The sequence below is a fragment of the Catharus ustulatus genome, chromosome 2 (assembly GCF_009819885.2).
Source record: "Catharus ustulatus isolate bCatUst1 chromosome 2, bCatUst1.pri.v2, whole genome shotgun sequence".
NCBI lineage: Eukaryota > Metazoa > Chordata > Aves > Passeriformes > Turdidae > Catharus > Catharus ustulatus.
In genome coordinates, this window is record NC_046222.1 from 118,395,863 (window position 1) to 118,416,087 (window position 20,225).

At 48.6% G+C, this 20,225-nt stretch overlaps 1 protein-coding gene across 1 annotated transcript; it reads right to left on the minus strand.

Moving 5' to 3' along the window:
- Nucleotides 1-1,427: 1,427 nt before the first annotated feature.
- On the minus strand, nt 1,428-18,639 carry DIPK2B (divergent protein kinase domain 2B). Its single transcript, XM_033053094.1, has 5 exons — nt 17,832-18,639; nt 12,029-12,293; nt 4,945-5,118; nt 3,063-3,351; nt 1,428-2,033 (listed from the first exon to the last, which is right to left on the minus strand). The coding sequence occupies exons 1-5, from the start codon at nt 18,053-18,055 to the stop codon at nt 1,693-1,695; spliced, it is 1,293 nt and encodes a 430-aa protein (XP_032908985.1). The 5' UTR covers nt 18,056-18,639; the 3' UTR covers nt 1,428-1,692.
- Nucleotides 18,640-20,225: the final 1,586 nt, after the last annotated feature.

Here is a 20,225-nt window from a genome sequence, read left to right on the forward strand (position 1 = left end):
TACCTACAAATTACTTTCAATGTTTCTACATCTTGAGAGGTAATAGGTGCACTTGATACTTCATGCCAGGAAGAAAGGCAAAATAATTGTCCTGAGTCAGATTTCCTCCACATCAGACATTTGTGTGGGTTTGGATGCCCAAGCTGTTTCACCCACACCTGCCTGGAACCCCAGGCTGGATGCTCTGCATGCACAGAGCCCCTCACAGCCAACACAAAATCTGGATTTGCAATCCTTCTCTGTAAAATACAAGTCAGAACCGCTGGCAGTGCAAATCCACTCACATATTTTTCTGCCTTTATATTGTTAACACTTTTTTTTTGGAACCATAGCTAGAAGAAGACCCTTTCCATGATGAAAATTCTTGTGGATGAGATCCAGAAAGCCTCGTTTCTCACTCAGCTCAGTCAAATTTGCTCAGTGACTCCTGTGTGCCCGGATCCCAGGAGAAAGCCCCAAACCCAGGGGAGGTCTGTCTGACCCCTACACATCAGGGAAGGGTTGGTGTGGGTTTCTGACACCTCACAGGGAGCTCACATGAGGGGGACTGACAGATGCTTGGTGAGAAAGTTGTGTTTTGCCACTTCTGCAACCATCTTGTGCAAAATGAGACACCTGGATCTAGCCCTAGTTTGACAGCTGCTGTGAAATGAGCTCACCACCCCAAATTTTAAGTGCCTGACTCACTTCTTTGGGGACTGGCTTGCCAATTCCTCCCCTGGAAGGCAAATGGATGAGGATGGCTGGAGCTCTTGCTGGTCAGAACTTAGATGTCCCCAGCTCTTGGGGCTGCTCCAGCACCTGCACTGGAGTACTGAGTGTTTGTCAGGCTCAGTGTAAATTAATGGCTCTCCTCTGCCTGTGCTCCTTCTCCTCTTCAGGTAATTTTCCCATCTGAATGGTTTTGTGCAAATGTTCCTCCACTTTAGAGAGAATAATGTGAAAATATCTGCTGAACAATCCCATCCCAAAACTGGGTTTTTTTCTCATCTTAAACCAAAGCCTTGTATTAATCTTCAATTACTGTCCATTGACTTGGGAAAGGCTAGAAGCAATTATATTTGGGAATTAGAGAAATTAAGTCTCAAGAGACACAGAACCTTTCAGCTTTTTAATGCTGTTGACTGTGTCTTTCTGTTCTGTTGCATCAAAGTTATAAAATTTAAATATTTTATAAAAGTGAGCTGTGATGGGTGATGGTACAGCACTGATCTGGTCATTCAGTTTGTCTATGATTCTTAGCACATTAAAAATAGTCACTGGGAAAGTCTTGAATGTTTCCATCCATCCATCCATCCATCCATCCATCCATCCATCCCATATTATTTATATATCATCTCCATGAGAGTTTCTTGGCAATAAAGATCCTCTGTCTAGCTGGTTGTGAGCATCCTGCCTTGCTTTTCAACAAATGGCATGGGAAACTCTTCCAAGGCCAAAACATGTGAATGAGATTTATTAATCCCGTGGCCCCTTGTCAGTCACAACAATGTTAATAATCCACAAACCATACATCATGTCTACATCCCGTGTAACAAATGCATCTCTGGGAGATGAACAATAAATCCCATGAGCACTCTACACTGAGAACACCCAGATTTGGGGCAGCTCTTTCCAGCTGCTCTGGTTCCTTCTCGCTGCCCGTGCTGGGAGGGGCTGGCGCTGCCCATCCTTGCTGGGGACACTGCTGTGTCAGTACTTGTCACTGTATCTGCAGTCAGGGTAGCGGTAGGCGAAGCGGGAGTCGCAGGAGCGCAGAGGTTTCAGGATCTCTGCCAGCTCCTCCATGGCCTCGTTGGAGCCCTGGTGCTCACCGAGGCCGCGGGCGCAGCGCTGCAGGAAGGCATCGATCCTCTCCTGCACGGGGGACACGAATTTCCGCGCCAGGAGCTTGGGCAGAAGGTCTTGACACACCATGACCAGGCTGTGCTTCTCGCTGATGGAGTCACAGGACACAAATTCAGACTGGCAGTCCACAGTCAGGCAGCTGAATATGTCCTTGTACTCCTGCTGGCCATCCATCAGCTGGCTCCCTGTTGGGGACAATTAAGCCACTTGTTAGAAATACAATAGTGAGCTCCTGGACAGTCACAGATACCGGTACCTCTGTGTTAACATGGGGTTTGTTGCTATCTAAAGGCTTTGACCACCTTTCACTACAAATTACTCAGTGCTGAAGCTGTGTAGGAGCCAATTTTCTGGCTCCTGAAATATGTATATTTTTCTGAATGACAGAGCTCTGCAGAACTGCCTGTCAGAGGAACTGGAGACGAGTCTGTCAAGTCAAGCTGACGCAGGAAAAAAAAAAAGAGAATTGGAGTGCAAATCTAAAATGTGGAGTTCCTACAAAAAACTACCACAAATAGCCAGACCAGTAATTTTTTCCATGTTAACCAAAATCATTACATTGCAAGAACAGCTCATCTAGCTGGAGTCAAGTTAACAGTCATAGCTGTTGGGGTAAGAAAAGGAAATCCAGTGGAAAATTTTCTGACAGCTGCTTCTGAATATTTGAGACCTACTCAGCTAAATGTGTGAGCTGAGGAAAAACCTTTTGAAAATGTGAATATTCAAAATGAAACTGTTAAATTATTGGGAGAATAGTGACTAACTCTACTTGCAGGGGTAGAGCTATGTAACCTGTGAAAATTGAATAGTAACCCTTGATTTTATGTGAAAGTGACAAAAAGGGGATTTTGTTATTTTTGTTATTATAATATTAACCATTATTGGTCAATGTGATGCATGCAGGTAAAAAGGGTCCAGCATGACCCACTGCTTAGAACAAACGAAATTACAAAATTTCTGCTTGCAAATTTCGACATTTGCATGGCAAAAGTTTTAAAAGGAAGAATTCAAATGAGAGCATTCAGCAGACCATGCGTGCTGAGAGCTGCTGCCAGCTCCAGCGTGGTCACCAAACCACGGACTGCACAAACAAAATTAAAATTAACAAAACCCAAAGAAGGCAGCAGTAGAGCCAAGGGTAGAAGGGGAAGATTTGCCTGCCCTGCCTCCCGAGCCCTCCGTGACAGATGCGCGGCCAGGAGCCCGCTGAGTACCTTCCTCCTTGTCGATGATGCCCAGCGTGCTGGCATCCCGGATGAACAGATGCCCGTTGCTGAACACGCCGAAGGTGCCAGCGTCCACGCGGGTGAAGTAGAAGAAGTAGTTGAGGTCGTTGGTGGCCATGGAGCGCAGCACGGCCAGGAGCTGCAGGGCCAGGTCTGCGGCCACCTCGGCGGCCGCGCCGAAGAAGTCGCGCAGGGGCCGGGTGCTGGCGCTGACCACCAGGCGCCCACAGGAGCCCAGGTACCGTGGGAAGGGCCAGCCCTCCACGTCAGGGAAGATCTGTGGGGAAGAGCAGGGATGGGGGGATTACCCTCTACCTTCCTCTCAGAGTGCCCTTGCTGGCTCCAAGCAGCCGCGTTGTGTTTTGGATTCCAAACCGAAGGGTTTAGAAACCAAAAGGGTTTCATCCTGCAACCCTTCCTCACCCCATCCACCCCCAGCAGCTGGGAAAGGTACTTACTACCCCATTCTGGAAGAGTTAGGATTCTTTCTTTTTTCTTTCCTTTTTTTTTTTTTTAAATATGGTCCTTTTCTGTAACGTAGGAACAATCTGGTAATTCGAGATTTATTCTGTAAGAAAGACTAACTGGAAAGTCCAAGATAATAATAGTTTTCAGATTCATGAAAATTTTAGCCACAGAACAGCTAATTTTAGGTGTCTTTGATGGGTCCCTCATGAGCACTGAACAGATGAAGTCACAGCTTGGAGTTGAGGTAGGGCTAAAGCAGTTTTTGCTAATTGGTGAGAGCTGCCAGGCTCATTTGTAAGAGACTTTGTAGTCTCAGGAGCAGAAGTGGTGGGTGTTTGCTCCAGCGGAGACACCTGGGCTGGGCTCCCTGCATCCCTGCAGCTCGTGCCAGCAGCACAGTTATCCCAGGTGGAAACCCAACTGCGTGGCTGCTGAGCCCTGCCAGCACAAAGCTTTCATTTGCATTAAAACTCATCTGTGTCCCCAGCACCTCAGACCCTGCCAAGCCATTATGAACTCGCCTAGTTTCATGTTTAAGGTTACTTCTCCCTTCTGCTGTGAAGGATTCTGGGCAACCATGTAAGATCTAGCTTTTTCTCTTTGGGCATATTTTTCTCATCTCTTCAAGCTGTATTCCCGTGTCTTCAGAGTGGTGAGGGTCACAGCTTCATGTCCCAGTAACCCATAACTGGGGAGGCTGAATGACCCCCAGGAGCCTCCCAGAGCACGAGCCATTCCCCATCCTTGGGACCACAGAGCCCTGTGAGCTGCTGAGTGCAGCCCTGCCTGGTCCAGAGATGGATGATGCTGCCACTGACATCTTTTCTTTGTGGGATCACGAAAGGTTGCAAGAACCAGCAGTGAGGACTGGAGGTGGGATGGGGAAAGGTGAGGATTCTCCCTTGGAGACTTAAGGAAAGAGAGGAGCTGCATGCCAGGCAGGTCAAAAGGGGTACAGGGAAGGGTGTGAGGCCTCCCTTCAAACCCAGAGTTTTGAAAGCCAGAGCCAGTTACCAGTGGCAGGCAAATGGAAAACCCAGCACTGACATGTGGAAATCATGCTCTTTCTCTTCCAGAAACAGGCTGTGATTTCATGTAATGCATTAGCAATGCAAACCTAACACTTTGAACTATTGGGGATGTGTAAACCCCTGGATTTCACAGTGCCCTAGTGCAATAAAACACCTGGGGGTCACTATTCCTCCCCAGCCTCACAGACTGATGAGTCTGCCTGGCTCTGCCCACCCAGTCCCATAGAAGAAACACGCTTTTCCAAGGCCAGGGAGCTGCCGGAGCAGGGCTGGGACAGCTCTGCACCTGAGCCTGGCACTCATCTCACACAAGGGTTTGCCTGTGAGCTGTTCTGGGGTGGTGTTTCCAGCTGGGGCAGGGTGGCACACACCTGTAAGAGGATGGGGTGTGAGTTCACTGCCAGGGTGTAGAGCAGGCGCAGCTTGTCCCGGTCTGTGAGGTGATCCATGTGGATGCTGCCCGCGTCCGGCACCTCCGCGTAGCGCCGCACGATCCTGTCCAGGAGCCGCTGGGATGGGCAGCGCAGCATGGGGCTGGGCAGGCCCTGGGAGAGGGGAGAGCAGGGCAGGGATGGCTCATTGCAGCCCCCAGGGTGCTGGGGGTGTGCACACAGCTCTGTGCTCTGCCCACTGCGCTCTGCTTTCTGCTCCGGGGGGTACAGGCACATGGGGCGCTCACCCTTCCTAGGAAAACCTGTGCCATCCAAAAATGCCACTTCCCAACTCAGGTTTCAAGAATGCCCCATGTTGGGATTAGGTTTGATATAGGTGCAGATGACCATGACTTAAGGCTGTGGGAAAACCATAGTGGTGAGTAAAAAATCACCCCCAGAGTCCTCTAGTTCCATATGTCAATTACTGCCAGAAAGTTCTCTGCTTCCCTTTTTATCATTGGTTCCCTTTTGCGGCAATAATTTTAGTATTCCTAATCGCCCTTCTTTATTATCCCTAAACTCTGCCCTAATTCCTCCCCTCCTCCAAGTTCATAAATACCCTGCCATGCCCTAACATCTGCCTTTTGTCCATTTGCCCTCGTGCGTGGAATTAGTCTCCCTGTACCATCTTTCCTGGTTCATTCAGTACAAACAGTGCACCTTGCTGTTTGTTGTTTTCTAGTATTGAAGTTTTTTAGTTCCCAAACAATCAGGTCAGATTTTCTTTCTGCATAAAAGTTCAGTGAAGCCTCCAGCTCAAATACCTGGGCTGGGAAGGGTTGGAGGTTACAGCCCCCATTCTTGGGCACTGCCAACCTCATATTCCACATCTCTCCACACCATGGGACTCTTCCCCCTGCCTGGGTTTCCAGCCCTGGCATTCCTGGTGGAGGCCCTCCAGTTGTTACAGCAGTGAGTCACTTCCCTCGTTAAATAATCTTCAGATCACTTCGTTATTTGCTTAACCTGAGAGCAGCTTTCTTGGAAATACTGTTTGCTGAGGTCAGTAAACATGCTTTAAAAATGTAAATAAACATTGTGTGTGAGTATAAGCACAGGATATGTTCTCTCTCTGATAAACTCATGCATTAACTATCAAAACCAAATAGCCTGTGTGTACTTTTTGTAAATACCAGCAACAAATAGAGAACCGTTGGGCTAATGGAGTCAATTATCACTGTGTTTCACTCTTCAGATTTGGAGGTTTGGCTTGTAAAATTGCATGAGCAATCTATGGCTGGAATAAATGGCATAGAAAATTATACCTTCATAGTCAAAAATGGCCTTTTTAAATTTTTCAGTTAGTCTTCCTTAATAGCCAAGAAGAGTTTACATATGGAGGGTTGCCCACAGTGGCACAGAAGCACTGCCCTGCCATGCCTCTGCTGCGGAAGGGAATCAGGTTTTTTTAAACCTCTTTATTAAAAATGATCCCACTAGCCAAATTTACTCTTTTGGGTTTTGATTATAATTTGATGTCCGGGAGATGTGCTTCAGAGGAAAGGGAGGTGGAGCTCATGTCCCTCCCTGCCATCCCTCATGCTGAGAGCAAAGATGTGATGCAGCCTCTCCCCAGGTCATTTGGTAGCTCTGAGGCAGGTCCTTCTCAGCCCCTCCTGTGCGAGCTGTTCATTTGGCACCAAACACTGAGTCACCCAGCCGTGACAAAGAAATAAACATGGAAGGGATGAGTAGGACACTTCCCCAGCTGGAGGAGGAAAGGGGGAACTAGATGCCTGAAGTCTCTTCCTCTGCATCCCTGTTGGCTTCAGTGAGATTTCAACCACCCCTTGCTTGGCCATCCGTTGCAAAAAACAAGTCCAAAATGCCAATAGCTGGTCAAAACTACCTAAGAAACTCAACCACAACTGATTTTGTTTCACAAAATCCAAAAAAATATTTTTTTTTAAAAAAAGAATAAAACATTTGTCAAAAACAATCCTACTCAGTTCCTGTTGCAAGTCTTCATACACTTCTCTGATGTAGCCTTATCAGGAAAATATTTTCCCAATTAATTGTCTAAAACCACAGAAGGGTGCAGGGGGAGGGATGGTTATGGATTTCTGTCCTGCAGCACTTGCAGGAAAGTTGTGGCTGACTCTGTCACTTTCCCTTTGGAGGAGAAGTGATAAAAAATGAGCAGAACAGAGCTGTGTTAAGTAAGAGGTAAATGGTGGAGAAAGTCTCTTGCAGCTCTGTGTGCATGCAAATATTTGCACCATAGAAAGCCTTGCTGCTTCCAGGACTCTGCAATGCAAAAGCTGAGACCCTGAAGAGCACACAGTGGGAGCATAAATCACAGCAGCAGAGAAGGCATGGATGGTGTAATTAGGGCTTTTCTGAGGCCAGAGCTCATCCTCTTAACCAAAACGTGGGCATGTGCTGCCCATGTGCTCATGGCTGCTGGTTTCCTGAGGAGCTGCTTCAGACACATCAGTGCAGGTGTGGGAGCAGGGCTGGGTGCTGACACCTTGGCATCAAACATTGGTGCAGCTTCCTACAGTTTAATGAAGCCCTGACCCTCCAAAACTGGGCAATGGGGCCTTCTGATTTCAGCAGAGACAGTCAACAGCACAAAGCTCAGCACCTGCTTGATTGTTTCAGTGGAGAGGGGTCTCACCTTCCTGCAGACTGATGGAAACATCTCTACAGCAGGAAAGGAGCTGGAGTTGTAAAACTGTCAGACAAAAACTGTCAATGGAAGAAAAATGTGAAGAGCACATGCTCGAAACACTGGAGATACAGATTTATCTGAGAATATCTTAAGTCCTTTGCAGTGACTTATCACCCCAGAGAATAAGACCTTACAGACAGCCTGATGTATTTTTTGTGATTGATATGGAAAGCTTCTTATTTACTTTGATTAAATACCCACATTTCTATATCTGATAGTGAGCAGTTCCTGCAAAACCTACCTGCACTCAGCTGTGAGTTTTTAACCCCTATTACACAGTACAGGGTGCACTTTAAACCCCATCAATTCATGCAAATGCATTTGGAGTGCAGACATACCCAGGATTCACTTGGATGTAAAGACAACTTGTGGAAGACAACTTCTTGCTCTGTTTTCTTTTCAGTCAGCCCAAGGAGGGATGGCCCAGACCAGGAGCACAGCTGCCTCCTGCCCCATGAGCCACTGCCTGGGTCCAGCTTTAGGATGGGTTCCAGGAGGAAACACTAAGATGTAGGTGTGAAAGCACCTACAGCTCCTGGTGATGTGAATCCAAGGGTTTGGGTTTCCTTAACTCCCAAAAGAAAGAAGGTAAGAATGCCCTGAGAAACTTATCCTCACTGCCAGCAGGATTATGGAATTTATTTGCTTAACCTGAGAGCAGCTTTCTTGGAAATACTATTTGCTAAAGTCAGTAAACATTCTTTAAAAATGTAAATAAACATTGTATGTGAGTATAAGCACAGGATATGCTCTCTCTCTGATAAACTCATGCATTAACAATCAAAACCAAATAGCCTGTGTGTATTTTTTGTAAATACCAGCAATAAATAAAGAACATCATCTGATGATGAGGTCAAAGAGGAGGCAGGTCTAGGAGGTGGCTCTGGGAGCCCCATAGTGCCCATCCTTCCCTAGGTGGACAAATGGACAAGTGAGTGAGCTGCTGCTCCTGTGCAGCAGGAGGAGATGTGGACTGGACTCAGAGTCACACAACCAGGGTGCCAGTGCATCTGCTGTGGGCAGGACAAGCTGCTGGTCAGCAATTGCTGGTCAGCAGTTACTGGTCAGTATTTCTGGTCATTAGTTGCTGGTCAGCATTTCTGGTCAGCAGTTGCTGGTCAGTAGTTTCTGGTCAGTAGTCTCAAACAGTCTGTCCTAGAGAAAGGGTCTGTAAATACTGGATTTTCACCTTGGTACTGCTTTCCTCTGTCTGCCTTCAGCCTTTTGCAGGCTGTGCTTTGTAGGCTGGGCTGTACATTTTCCCTGTGGGTGATCTGTGCAAACCAACCTGCTGTGCTGCCCCTCCAGCAGGAAAGCACCAGAGTGGTTGGAGGTGATGGGCTCCTGGGCAAAGCAGTGCGTGTCTGGGGCTGCTGTGCAAAGCAGTGGGTGTCTGGGACTGCTGTGCAGGCTGAGCCCCAGCTAAATCCTGCTCATCTCTGAGGCAGGCTGGATTTTAAAACAAGACTTTTCTGCATCCAATAAAGATTTTCATTGTGGCTGGTGAAATAATCGCTGTGGCAGGAGCTCAGCTGATGGCTGGGTCAGGCAGGGCAGGCAGTGTAAAGTGAAAAAACATGACTTCATGGTCTGTCATTCTGATTCAAGCACGTTGTGCTCTGTCTATCAGACAAAATTACCTGTGCCCATTAGCTTTCCCCAGTGCTGCTATACAGGATAAACTGCAGGGAAGGGAGAATGAGCAGTGCTGTGTGACTGCAGCTCTGTGAAACAGGGTGGGCATCAGGCACTGAGAGAGGTGTTCTGTCAACACCTCTGAAAAGAGAAGAATGGGAAAACAGAGCCATAAGAGCAGTTCTTTAGGTAAGTATTTGCAGAGACACATGGTACCCCAAAACCCCTCTGCAGTGGCTCGTGGTGGGTACCAGCACCTGTCTGCACAGCAATCCCTGCAGAGGGGCAGCAGGGCTGGGCTGGGGGCTGGCAGAGGATAAAGGACAGCTGGGATGGCCAGGGAGGAAGGGGATCCCCATCTCTGTGGGGCTGGGTGCACTAGGGAGCTCACACTTAACCTGTGGTGGCCCAGATTACCAGGGCTGGGATGGGGTCTCCCACACAGACTCACACACAGTATGACTGAAAGGTTGCTCCACTGGCTGCTTTTCAGTTAAGACCACTGTGGGACCAGAAGCCATTTTGCAGAGCACGTGCCAGGTCTTAAAAAGTGACTGGTGATTGCTGTTGAAATTTGGTGGTGAGACAGTAAGTTCCAGAGTCTCAGTATCACTATGTTTCTGTGCGTATTCAAATCTACATGCTGGTAGAAGGGATTTAAATTCCAATTTTCGTTTCCCTGATTGATTTATAGAGCTAAAGGACCATGAAAACATGAGCAGAGCAATCCTGAGGCTGATGTGCAAAGGTCTGGGCCTCCCTGCAGCCTCCCATGCCCTTTCCAACTGAAAAGCTGCAGGGGTTGATGAAATGTCCCAGGGAGTTTGTCACTGGGCACGTCCCCCCAGGCTGGCCCTGAGCTCAGTTCAGAGGAGCCCTGGGGCTGATATCAGCTCAGCTTCCCCCTGCTGCTGCACAGGGAATTTCTTGGGAGAAACTGGATAGGTGCAAGGGCAGGGTGCCCCAGCCAGGGTGTCTGTGTGTGCACATGTGCATCCATATATGTGTGTGTGCCTGTGTGCAGCCCAGCTGGCATTTCAGACTCCGACAGGACAGCCTGGGGAAAACTGTAGCACATGAAGGGCCTTTTAAGGAGAAGGATTTGGGCTCAGCTGATGATTTAGCTTTGCAGCAGGTCTGAGATACCACAGAACCACATTTCTCCAGTTACTTTTTCACCCAGCTCAGCAAATGGAAGCTTTAAGCTCTCAATTCCTTGCCTTTCCCTCAGCACTGCTTGGCACAAACACCTGGGACATTCCAGCAAGGCTGGAGGACCTGGCAGCCCAGCTTGCCCTCCTGCAAGCCCCTGCAGGGCTGCCTGGGGACAGTGGTGGCCAGCAGGTGCCTGGGAGCTGCTGCCTGCCAGCCCAGGGAATTGTCCCTGCCCACAGGCTCAGGTGAGGGATGCTCTGAGTGGAAGTGTTACACTGTCCCCTCTCTAGTGCCTTTCCTGAGGCTGCTAAACAAAGTACAGTAAGCTTTGCTCCAAAAATCTTCTCCCTGGCAGGCATGCGCCACCTGGAAGGGCACTGCCTTCAGGGTGACCTGCTGTGCTGTCAGTGGTTTGGATGAGTCCGTTTTGGTGCAGTCCAGACATAACCCCAGTGCATCCCTCCCTCTCTCCTCAGGTGTGCTGCTCCTCAGGGTAACAGGAGAGGAAAAATTAAAGCAGCATAGCTGTAGCACTCACCAAAGCTGAGTGGATGCAGCAAGCAGCTGCCTATAGAAATATAAATGAAGTCACTTTTCCACAGTCACTTCTCTCTTGGAATGGGAAGAAGTACTGGAATAATCCTTCTTTGTCTCTCTTGTTCAGTATATCTCCAACCCCCACGCTGGCCCCTGCCCCTTTCCAGTGGTTATTGCAATGTTTTGCTGTTCTTTGGCTGGGCTGAGGGGGATGCCCTGTGCTGTAGCTGCCCATCTACCTGTGGTGGTGACCCACACTCACTGTGCTCCTGTCCTGGCTTCACCTGTGACGCGCCAGGACTGTGGGAGAAAGGGCAGTGTGCTTCTTTGTGCCTGAGGTCATTTGCTGTGCATGGCAGGAGAATGAGTAATCGAGGCTTTGGCTCTGACTGCCCATACCCCTTGTCCTGCCAGCCACAAGCAAGAGAGACCCACACTGACTTGGTCCCTGGCCCAAAGCAAAATCACTTTCAAGGCACCGGCTGCCCTTTTGGGTACGGCTTTATGATCAAAAAGCTCCAAAACCCCACAATGCTGACACATGGTAGAAAATTAGTAAAAATAAAGGCAGCAATCTCCCCACTGGAACTGTTACCACATTTGTGTGCACAGCCTGTTGTTATCCCCGTGCCTGCAGCCACCTGGTGCTGTGGCTTTCCACAGGACTTCAGTTTCAACCTGCACCAAGATCCAGGAGCTGGTGCTCTCCTCGCTGGGGCCAAGCCCATCCCAGCCCTGGACAGGCGGTGCCTGGGAGGGCTCAGCCTTCCACCATGGCACTTTTCTTCCCATCAGGACATCATTTTGCCTCTCCCCTTTGGCACATGGGCCTGGCACACCAGGTTTCCCCATCTCCACCCACCAGGCAGGATGAGTGCCAGCCACCACCCCATCTCACCCTCCAGCCAGCAAGCTGCACCACATCCCCACGAGACCCCTTCCCCACCCCTAAACCGCGCGGGGCTCGCTGTCCCCCGTGCTCCCCCAGCTGTGGTGGGGCTGGAGCCACAGGACACAGACCTGCACCAGGTCAGGCGTGAGGCGCTTGGCCCGCAGCCACTTCTGGAAGCGCTGGGTGCGGCGCAGGGCGCGCTCCAGGCTGCAGCTCCTGGTCTTGAGCAGGGAGGTGCAGATGCGCTTGTCCGCGCGGTCGTGCTGGTACTTGGAGGTCAGCCGGGTGATGTCCACCAGCCGCCAGCTCTTGGCATCGTCCGTGTAGTTGCCCGAGTAGCTGAGCAGGGAGTTGGGGGGCAGCTTTAAATGAGAAGAAAGCCAGGTGTCAAACCTGCCAAACCAAAACGAGAGCCCCACGGAGAGCGGGTTAAAAGCCGCACGGACACAGCGCCCGCCACGCTGAGCTCCTCCAGGCTGGTCCCTGGGGCCACCTGCCACAGCCTGGCAAAGGCCCAGTGACCCTGGCTGGACAGCCCCAGCTACCAGGGTGAGGTGAGCAGGCTGAATCCATCAGCTAAGGAAATGTGCTTTGGTAAAAAAGTCTGTCTTTACTTCCCACTAATACCATCCCTTGCCATGAATGCTGCCATGGAGCGAAGGGTAAAACACCCAAACGGGCACTTTTGGGTAGAGGAAAGGAGGAAAGGGAGAGGGTTACAGGGCTTTGGTTCATGAAGAATTTCTGGTGGTTTTAAATTTTCCTATTTCTAGAAAAAGAGTCCCGAAAAAGGAGTACAGTAATTTCACGATTATAAGCTGCACCTGATTATAAGCCGCACATTATAATACAGGGTGTGATAAAAGGTATCTATTCTATCACCATCTGTTGAGGGTGGGGGCAGTGATCCTCATCTCCCTGGGAGATATTCTGCTAATGGGCCATCCATTGAAACCAGGCAGGGCATTGTTCTTTATCTTTTCACAACCCATCCTTCCTCCAGCCAGTCATCTTCTGCTCATGGCCATTGAGTCCCACTGTGGGACTGATAAAATTACTGCATCCCATTGGGAGTTGCTCCAGCCAGGGGGAAGAGCACAACATTTCTTGCCAAGATAAAAACAGAGGTTTGGGGACACTAAGGGAGCCCCTTTCTCCACTGGATCCAGAGGAAAACCGGATTTCTCCACATCACCACTGGAGCTCCGGAGGGAAACTGCACCTTGTACAGGAGCACTGCTCCAACTGAGCCACATCTGTCACTGCAGGAGGATGCAGCCACCATGGAATGGGACTGCTGCCAACACCCTGCCTGACGGGTGTCAGGTTGTACTCTGACTGTGTCAGGGTTTGGGGTTTGTTCTTTGTAGTGCTGTATTTCTATTTTAATTTCCCTAGTAAAGAACTGTTATTCCTAATTCCCATATCTTTACCTGAGAGCCCCTTGATTTCAAAATTATAAAAATTTGGAGGGAGGGGATTTACATTCTCCATTTCAAAGAGAAGCTCCTGCCTTTCTCAGCAGACACCTGTCCTCCAAACTAAAACAGCAACTTTTCATTCTTTGTCCATGTATAAGCTGCACCTGATTATAAGCCGCACTTTGGGTTTGGACGAAAATTTTAGTCAAAATGGTGTGGCTTATAATCGTGAAATTACTGTAATTGGCACTTTGAAGGACCATCCTGATATTAAAACCTCCTGACAACAAAAGTATTTGAGAATATCAAAATGACCTCTTGTTTTGAGGTGGTGGCTTTTGTCAGTGCAGGGGTCTATCTGTCTCCCCCAACTTCCCTGACTGTATTTCTGCAGCCAGGTTGAATGACCTGCCCAAGAGCAGTAGAGTTTGGGGTGTGATGGGGGACAGGGTGTGTGTGCCCTGGCCATGCAGCACCTCTGTAGCCATGGAGATCTTGCACTAATTTTCTCCCCCTACACAGGCACAGGAGGGGAGCATATGGGCTGGGTAATTAGGGGTTTTTTTGTTGTTTCAGCAGCCCCCTCAGCCCTGCCCACACGCCAGAGCTGAGGAGCGCCGTGCCTGTTCTGGGAGGGTTCTGTAACCTGCTCTCGGAAAATGGCCCAACTCTGACCTTTGGTTTGGCCAATGTCCTGCCCTCACTGCCTCTGAACCCTCCTGTCCTGAGCTCCTTGTCCAAGTGCACGTCCTAATTTAATCTCACCATAAATTAAAGCCGGTAGCTCAGAAGTGAAACAGGAGAGGAAAGAGGTTCCCTGCAGGAGTAGCCTAGCTGGAGTTTCAGACAGCTCAACAGACATTAACAAGCCTGAAAGCTGAAGCTCGTCTTTCCTTTCAAATTCCATTTGGGAAATTGGCACAGAGAAATTTGGGGAGGATTAATTTTCTATGATTTCAGGCAAATAACTGACTCAGTGACATGAGCCACCATCTGCAATCAGAGACTGATCAGACAATCCCTCCTGAAGGCAGCTCCCCACTCCCTTTCCCCACCACAGACCCTGTGCAGCTGAGCTCTGGGGCAGGCACAGGTGCCCAGGATGGCTGGAACCCTGGTGCTTCCCCTGCTTTGCCTTTCAACTCCTGCCAAGTGCCTCCCTCCAAAAATTTACCATGGAGGCTGACCAGAAGTGGGGGAGCCTTGTGTGAACAGGTTGGTGGATTCCAGCATTTCAGTTCTTTGGGCATTTTGCCCGACATGAAATGGAAGATTCCCTACAATTAAGGCACCTGACACGATAATAAACACTGGGTTTGAGTTTTTTGTTTTGGTGGGCTTTTTTTTGTTTTGAGTTTCTTTTTCGTTTTTTTTTTGGTCTGGTTTTGAGTTAGGATTAAAGAAAAAAGAATAATTGCTGTGCCTCACTGTGATTGTTGTGCAGCAGGACCCCTCCCAGTGCCTCATCTCCAAACAGGGCACAGCGTGCCAGGCACGTACTGGGAAGAGATGGCTCTGGGCTGGGCTTCTCTTTCTTTTTTAGTTTTTTTTTTAAGTTAAGCACAAATATGCCTTGTGACTTGACTCAGGCTTGTGTGTTCAGATCAGGCAGAGAGCAGAAAGTGCTGCCTCCTGCGTGCAAGCAGCACGTGGATGTGTGAAACCCAGGGCTGAGCATTGATCTGAGGGTGGATGGAGTGATTCCCTCTGCAGAGCTCTGGGGGAAGAGCCACCCCGGCCTGGGAACCCAGCATGGGCTGCAGCAAGTCTGTATTTGGCATCATTTCTGGGCAGCACAGTGCTGGCCTGGCACATTTGCTGGATACTTTCAAGATTCATCATCAAGTTGTGCTGTAACAACTCCCTCTGTACAGAACTTTTTAGCCAAGGGCCTGCAAATGCTCTAAGACCTTCAGTAAGATCTGTGTGAATATGTGAGTCACAGATCACAGATTTTAGATCAACCCAGAACTAAATGCTGAAGAAATCCAAACTTGTTTTTCTTTTTTTTTTTTTCCTTTTTCCTGAATGAAATTTAGTATTTTGTTTCAGCCAAAATAATTTTGCTTGCATTTGAAATTTCACATTTTTTGAAAAAGAAATTAAGTAAGCTAAGTCTTAAAACAAAACAAAACAAAAAGAAATAGCCTGTAAACCCCCATCTAATTGAAGCATTCCAGCTTTTTCAGTCTTCTTTCCCATTATTTTTGGACAAAGCTCAGGACCAGCATTGGCACAAGTCTTTGAATAGTTTTGGTCGGCTCAGTTCTGCGGCGTTTTGAAAATCTAATATTTTACAAAAACTTTCACTGCACTCTGCTCTCAGTACAGTTGGCAGACAGGCTTGGTATTCTCATTTACAGATGGATAAAGCTGGGCAAAGATAAGGGAAGTGTAGAACACTAGAGCACAAGATGAGTCACCAGCCGTTCTGGGAACAAAACCCACATCTTCTCACTGTGAATGCATGTCAGGGCTCCCAGGAACGATGGGGAATTAATGAAGCATGTTCTAATGTGAATTAACACAGAGAAGCCCAAGCGCCATCCACCTTTTCGAACATGTGAAAAGGTACATGAGGGTGGATCAAAGAGCACAAGCACCGCTGAAATTTCCCTAGTTTGAGCTCTCACTTGCCAAAAAAAAAAAAAAAAAATAAAAAAAAAAAATCCCAGTTTTTCAAGAAATCAAGTGGGAGAAAAAGTTTTAGCCATGCAAAGGAAAGCCTGCTCAGGAGAACATTTTAAAGTTCCCCTTCCTGAAGAGCTCACAGCAGAACTTCACGTTATCACTTATTTGTGGGAAGCCAGCTGCAGGCTGGTGGGAGAGAAAAAGAAGTGTCTGGTTTAGGGAGCCCCCCTGTCTCCCCTGAGGCAGGAGTGCTGTGCTCCCACATGTTTGTGGACCCCAGGGGTGCACCCTGCTCCTGCTGTCCCCTGGAGCAAAGCCAGCAGGGCTCTCCTGCCTTGGCTCACGTAGCAGCTCTGTCCCACAGCCAGAGCACTGTGCAGCTGGAACCCCACAGCCAGAGGCAGTTCTGCTGTTTTTGGCAGGTCTGAGGGAACCTGCACGGCCCCAGCCTCCCCAGTGGCCAAGTGGGAGTAACCAAAAGGGAGCAGCTTTGTACCTGGCAGCATGTCCCTAAAAACCCTGCACAGGTGAGCAATAAAAGGGGGCAGCAGGTTGGGGCAGGAGCCAGCTGCCATCCTGCTGCAGGGAATAAAATGCAGAGCAGACCCTACCCTGAATGCATCCCTGCAGACCCACAGCATGCTGGGCTGACTGCAAATCCACGCTGCATTTTGGGACAGGATCAGGCTGGGCTGGGAGAGACCCAGCACTGAGCCCTGTGCACCTCCCCTGCTGCTCGCTCTGGCACTGTGGATGGGGAAAGCCAAAGGGCAAAGTGACAAGGACTGGAACCCCTGATGTGCAAGAGCAAGGAGTGCTCTGGCTCAGCAAAGCCTTTTTCCAGCAGCAGGGGAAGGATGGATGTCTGGAATTACAAGTCCATCCCAGACAAACCATTATGGTTTTACTATGCTACATTTTATAGGATAGTTTAAGATAAAAATGGTGATTTGTCTAATACTATGCTACTTACATTATAGCATTAAAAATACAATTTTACTATAATCATTTCTTCTCCCCCAGGCTTTTATATCTATAAAAGAAAGTGCATATGGCTCTATAAATCATATCAGACCCAATAAACCCTTCCTCTGCCAAGCACTGCCTTTAACTTTCTCCTCAAATACAAGTGGCTACATTTTCCCTGCTGTCATCAGATATGCTCTGCTTTTGAGCCTAAAAATGATTGGATTGTTCTGATGACCACTTGCACAGTGTGTGTCTCATCATCACCGAGGCAGATGCAATTTCTGCCTTCAAGTTCTCACACAAATCTCCCCAAAATGTACCAGTAATTTAGCCACGTGCTATTCTCAAGCATGTGGGGAACCTCATGTGCAGAAGTCCCCGTGCCTCAGGCAGGTTTAGATCCCTTTTGATCTCAGTTAAAACGCACGTGAAATTCTGCACATTCACGTTGTTGCACCTGGTACAAAATTATACAGCATGTTTATATGTTTGTAGTTAACATACTCTGTTGGGAGCGTACAAAACTAAACCCCCTTTTGCCTTTAGTCAGTTGCTCATAATATAATATTTCCAGTAAATCTAAACAAACTGATTTCTTCCTTTCCTCTTCCCTTTCCACACTGCTGCCTTGAATTTTTTCAGAGCCACTCTCTAGGCAGAAATTTCTGCCTTTTACTCCTGCTTTCAAGTTATAGTTCAGGGCTGAAGTCTGATCATGTTTGCATGGCTTTAAAAGAAAAGAGACAAAGCATCAGCTTACAGGCAATAATTAAAGCACTAAGTGCTGTAATGCAGCTGGTGCTAAGTTGCTTTTTGCATTGTTGTTCATGAAAGTACTTGGAAATTCTAACAGGTAACTTTCAAATTACTATACAGAACGCTTTAAAAATTACTCTGCTGAGTTTCTGACCTTATTTCCTCTTTAAAGAACTTCTTGCATATGGATGTCCCAATGCAGGCGTTGCATTTATCGAGTCCCAGGAAAGTCCGGCCAAAACTGTAGCTGGGTTTGACGTGGGGCACAGACGGAGAAGCTGTTGCTGCTGAGGATGGGTTACAGCCCAGAGCCAAAACCAGGAGCAGCATCAATGGATCTGCAACTCTGGAGCAAAGGCAGCATATCCAGTGCCCCATCTACAGTAGTGGAGAGCTCTGCTTTTTGCAAGTTGTCCCTCTCTAGGATTTCAGTCTCTTTTTGATGACTTCAGCCTGCAGTGGTGAGCCCCGAAACACAGCGAGACCCTCTGGGTGCAGGAGACACTGCTGCAGTCCCCATCCTGCCAGCTGGTCACTGGCTCTATTGGCTTGAGGTTTGGGTGGGAAAGATATGCTGTAGGGTGGGGAGAAGGAAATACATGGAGGATGCAGATAACTTGGGTTGCCATGGTTATCTTTCCTCTCCTTGTTGCAGCTGCTTTGGCCCTGCTGACCCTCCCATCAGCCGACTTGGAAACAGCACGAAGAAGTGCTCATCTGCTCTTGCTGCAGACAAATGAAGGATATCCTGTCGCTGGAGAAAAGGGCATATGTGGGACACTTAGAAAAAATAATTTGTAAGGAGTAGCAGCATGGCAGAAATACACATTTTACCTGAAGCCAGACCTTTGGTGCTGCTTTATTCCTGGAGATTCGTGATGGTGCATGACATGACTTCTTGGATGCTCCTTGGCTCGGTTTGCCCTTCTTATAAAAGCACTGGAAAGGCTGTCAGGTGGAATCATCACTGTTCTGTTCCTTGAAAACAGCATTGTTTAGCAGTGATTTCACCACAATGTTTTGTGCCACAGAAAGCAGCATAGCCTGCAGCTTTCCCAAAATTCCCAGCTGATAGAGCAGCCTGACCTCTACACCCCCCCGGAAAATGAGGTGTTCAGCAAGACTTGTGTGCTTTGGAATGTCTTTTCTTGATGGTCCTGGCACTGGAAAGAAGCTAGAAAAAAGGATGGGGGCAAACTCAGGAGAATGTCATAGGTTCCAAATAGACTTAGAGATTAGTGCAATCACACCAAAAGCTGTTCTTTTCAGGACAAAGACTTGGAAATTATGGAAGCTGGTGGCTACCTATCCTGGCCTGGGTGCTGGGCCCAGGACTCTGCCAGGAGATGTGGCAGGCTGCTGCTCAGGGCCAGGAAAGCACACCTGGAAGGAGCAGGTGGTGCTCTGGCTGCAGGCAGCACGTGTTGCTGTGGTGGCACTGGGCTTGGTGCTCCTCTGTCCCCAGCTGTTGTGTTTTCATTGGCACAGGAGACTCTCCTGGGCAGATCTCACCATGGGAGCAGTGAGGAGCAGACTGAAGCTTTGGAGACTTCTTATTCCCCCAGCTGGAGTACTCACACCAAGTGGCCAAGCCATTGCCTAGCACATTTTTAATGGAAAAAAAGGTGCACTGAAGCCATCCTTGATTATCCCCTCTGGCATTTAACCTGGGACTAAGGGATGTGAGAGCCACAGGGGTGTGCATTGGGCTCTGTGATTGCTCCTCACTCTCTGAAGGGGCTGCTGGGTGATCCTTTCAGTGTAAGGCAGCTGTTTAAAGCACAGATCCTCATTAGCTGTGGCACCTGGGTCTCTCCTTGGCTCCACATTCTCATGGGAGGTTCCTTCACCTCCTGGTACATCCCTGTGCACAAAATAGAGATGGTGATGTTTAGGGTTTGTCTAGAGGGTTCAGCACTGACAGAGGAGGAGAAGAGAGGGAGATATGGAGATATAATGAGCCCTGCAGAAGCTGCAAAGCAGAGGGGCTGGGCAGGGCTAATACACCAACAAATCCATTCAGCACACAGCTCTGCATTGAGCCATCATTGCATTTGGCCTCATACTCCAATACAGAGCTCTTTGGAACATGTTGGTAGAAAGAGAGGGAACCAGAGCTAAACAATATTAGCTGTTTCCCACTTCCAGAAGTTTATTCCTGGCCTTTTCTATTGCTGGTACATTGTTCCTCTCCCCTCTGCAGGAATCAGCCCTGCCCACTGTTTCCTGCCAGTAGCTCTGCAAATTTGGCCATGCCCACGTTGCTCCCTGCCCAGCTCTTCCCTGGATGGTACCAAAATTACACACCAGCAATCTGTCTTTGTCTTCATTACGTAATACACAAACCACGTATCCTTCGGTTTCTTCACTAATTCAGTTGCCTTCCTTCTGTCTCACATCCTTCAATCCTGTGGAATTTTAAGAGCAGCCACAGCAGGCTCCCATCTCCCAGCCTGTGCTGCCCCATGGAAAGGGGACTTCAGCCTCTGGGGGTGGTAATTGAACTTTTCTCATGGCAAACCCCAGGGTCTGGCACAAAACCCAATTC